At 45.3% G+C, this 2,894-nt stretch overlaps 1 protein-coding gene across 1 annotated transcript; it reads left to right on the top strand.

Moving 5' to 3' along the window:
• Positions 1-1,216: 1,216 nt before the first annotated feature.
• Positions 1,217-2,521, top strand: kcnj12a (potassium inwardly rectifying channel subfamily J member 12a). Its single transcript, XM_062442323.1, has one exon. The coding sequence runs from the start codon at positions 1,220-1,222 to the stop codon at positions 2,519-2,521; it is 1,302 nt and encodes a 433-aa protein (XP_062298307.1). The 5' UTR covers positions 1,217-1,219.
• Positions 2,522-2,894: the final 373 nt, after the last annotated feature.

Raw genomic sequence — 2,894 nt, 5'->3', positions numbered from 1 at the left:
TGAACATGTAATACAGGGCACTGCACAGGGGAGAAATGTACTATCTACTTGAATGGAGCACCATTGGGAAGGTGTTTTAAATTTATCACATCCTTCCAAAATGATTAATAATACTGCAAAATGTACAGAATGGGGTCAGATAAATAAAGTCTTGCGCTCTCCGTCCCTTCATGCAGCATCTGGAATTGGATGTCCATTGAATCAGTGGCACACAAAGAGATCCCTCAGGAGTTTGTTTAAATACACACAAAGACACCCCCCCTCCTTCGTGCCCTCACTATAGAATTATTCTGAAAGGACAATGACAAACTTGGGCTACAAAAGAACAGATAAAGGAACGCAGCTTGACTGCATGGCATGCATGGCATGCTTGGCATGACTATAAATACAACCGGGACATGTTAAAAACAAGAGCCTACGCTATCACTGGTAGGCCTAAGATATGACAGCCTGCTTCATACACCTAACCAGATATAAGTAGTCACTCACAAGGTGGTCACATTTTGTAATTACATAATACTAAACATCTGCTAGGTGATGACTTCCAGTGTCCACCTATTTTTTAATAATTTGAAAGAGAAAAGCATAGGAAAAGCAATGTGACATAAGTGGATTTGCTGTGAGGCCAGCTCTTCACCCAGCAGACATCAAAAGACATGAGGACTCTTCAGTGAGGGACAACTTAATTTTGAGTCATGATGTCTAAAGCGAGCAAGATGGCGAGGAGAAAACAGATTGATCTGGTATATCTAATCACAAATGTTATTTGTTATCCAGATAAGACGTACATGCAAAAAAAACTGTAAGCAATGATGGTGAATTTGTCATTTGAGTTCGGACACACAGGCAGTTCATTCAGTGTGATGATATATTAATATCATTGGCCTTCTTTTTGGGTCAGTAGCTAAACAGTTTATGTGTGTGATACTTATGTAACAATGTTTTGCCGCTCAGTCATTAAAAGCTTTCATGGTTGCTTCTCAATACACAGGTATGTTGTGATTTGACCATTATATCTCAGAAAGATGCTCACGTTGCTCTCCTCTGACATTTTCTACAGGGACTGGATTAAAGCGCAAGGCTCCCCACAGACCCCTGTCTATGACTCACTAAAATGCAGCTTCGCCAGTGATCAAGCTGTGAGGGGCCTTGATCACACACTGGGACTCCAGGCCTGCCCTTCTGCTCTGACCCTGCAGCTCGAGGCCCCGCTGGGAGCATGAGCGTGGGAAGGATCAACCGCTACAGTATTGTGTCATCTGAAGAAGAGGGCCTCCGCCTCACTACCATGCATGGCATGAACGGCTTTGGTAATGGCAAAATCCACACACGCCGCAAGTGCCGCAACCGCTTTGTCAAAAAGAATGGCCAGTGCAATGTGCAGTTTGCCAATATGGATGAAAAGTCGCAGCGCTACATGGCCGACATATTCACCACATGTGTTGATATTCGCTGGCGGTGGATGCTGGTAGTCTTCACTCTTGTGTTTGTTCTCTCCTGGCTGGCCTTCGGCTTAGCCTTCTGGGTCATCGCTTTACTGCATGGGGATCTGGATAACCCAGCCGGAGATGACAACTTCACGCCATGTGTCCTACAGGTCAATGGATTTGTGGCCGCCTTTCTATTCTCTATTGAAACACAGTCTACCATAGGTTATGGCTACCGTTGTGTGACTGAGGAGTGCCCAGTGGCTGTCTTCATGGTGGTCTTCCAGTCTATAGTGGGGTGCATCATTGACTGCTTCATGATTGGCGCCATCATGGCCAAGATGGCGAGGCCTAAGAAGAGAGCACAAACACTGTTGTTTAGCCACAATGCTGTCATTGCCATGCGGGATGGAAAGCTGTGCCTCATGTGGAGGGTGGGAAACCTTCGCAAGAGCCACATTGTAGAGGCCCATGTCAGGGCACAGCTCATCAAACCTCGGATCACTGATGAAGGGGAATATATTCCCCTCGACCAGATAGACATAAATGTGGGTTTTGACAAAGGCCTGGACAGGATTTTCTTGGTTTCACCCATCACAATTCTTCATGAGATAGATGAGGAGAGCCCCCTTTTTGGGATCAGCAAACAGGACCTTGAGACAGCAGACTTTGAGATTGTCGTCATCTTGGAGGGGATGGTTGAAGCAACCGCCATGACTACACAGGCTCGCAGCTCCTACTTGGCTTCTGAGGTCCTTTGGGGTCACCGGTTCGAGCCAGTCTTGTTTGAGGAGAAGAACCTGTACAAGGTGGATTACTCTCACTTTCACAAAACCTACGAGGTGCCGTCCACCCCCCGCTGCAGTGCCAAGGACATGGTGGAGAACAAGTTCCTAGTCCCCAGTTCTAACTCGTTCTGCTATGAAAATGAGCTGGCTTTCCTAAACCGCGATGATGAGGAGGAGGATGTAGGTGGTGGGAGCAGGGCACTGGCAAACCTCAGTCCGGACCGGAACAGCCGACATGAGTTTGAACGCTTACAGGCCATCAGAACACTGGATCAAAGGTCATATCGTAGAGAGTCAGAAATATGACCTCTACCCACTGACCCAGGGTCAACTTTCAATAACTTTATTCAAGGGTAAAAATGCAGAACAATGCAAAGTGCCATAGGAAAAAGCTGACTACTGTGATAGATTGGAAATAGTAAAAGGGACTTAACTGGAAGGAATGGGAAAAAGCAGGAGTACACAGCTTAGGAAATTGTGGTAAGGAATGTCTACAATCAAGGAAAAGGCTAGAGAAAGACCTTCTTCCTTCATGGAAACTTGAATCTTTTTTCACATGGTCATTTTGAGTTAAGAGTGTTCAATGATAATGCATCAAAATGCTATTATGGCAAAACCATATAATCAAATCTTAGGTGTAAATACATTGCTTAGGTAAGTTATGTTTTGTGTGCAGTAT

The sequence above is a fragment of the Scomber scombrus genome, chromosome 21 (assembly GCF_963691925.1).
Source record: "Scomber scombrus chromosome 21, fScoSco1.1, whole genome shotgun sequence".
NCBI lineage: Eukaryota > Metazoa > Chordata > Actinopteri > Scombriformes > Scombridae > Scomber > Scomber scombrus.
The sequence above is the reverse complement of the archived record's forward strand: the minus strand, read 5'-3'. Positions and strand labels throughout refer to the sequence as shown.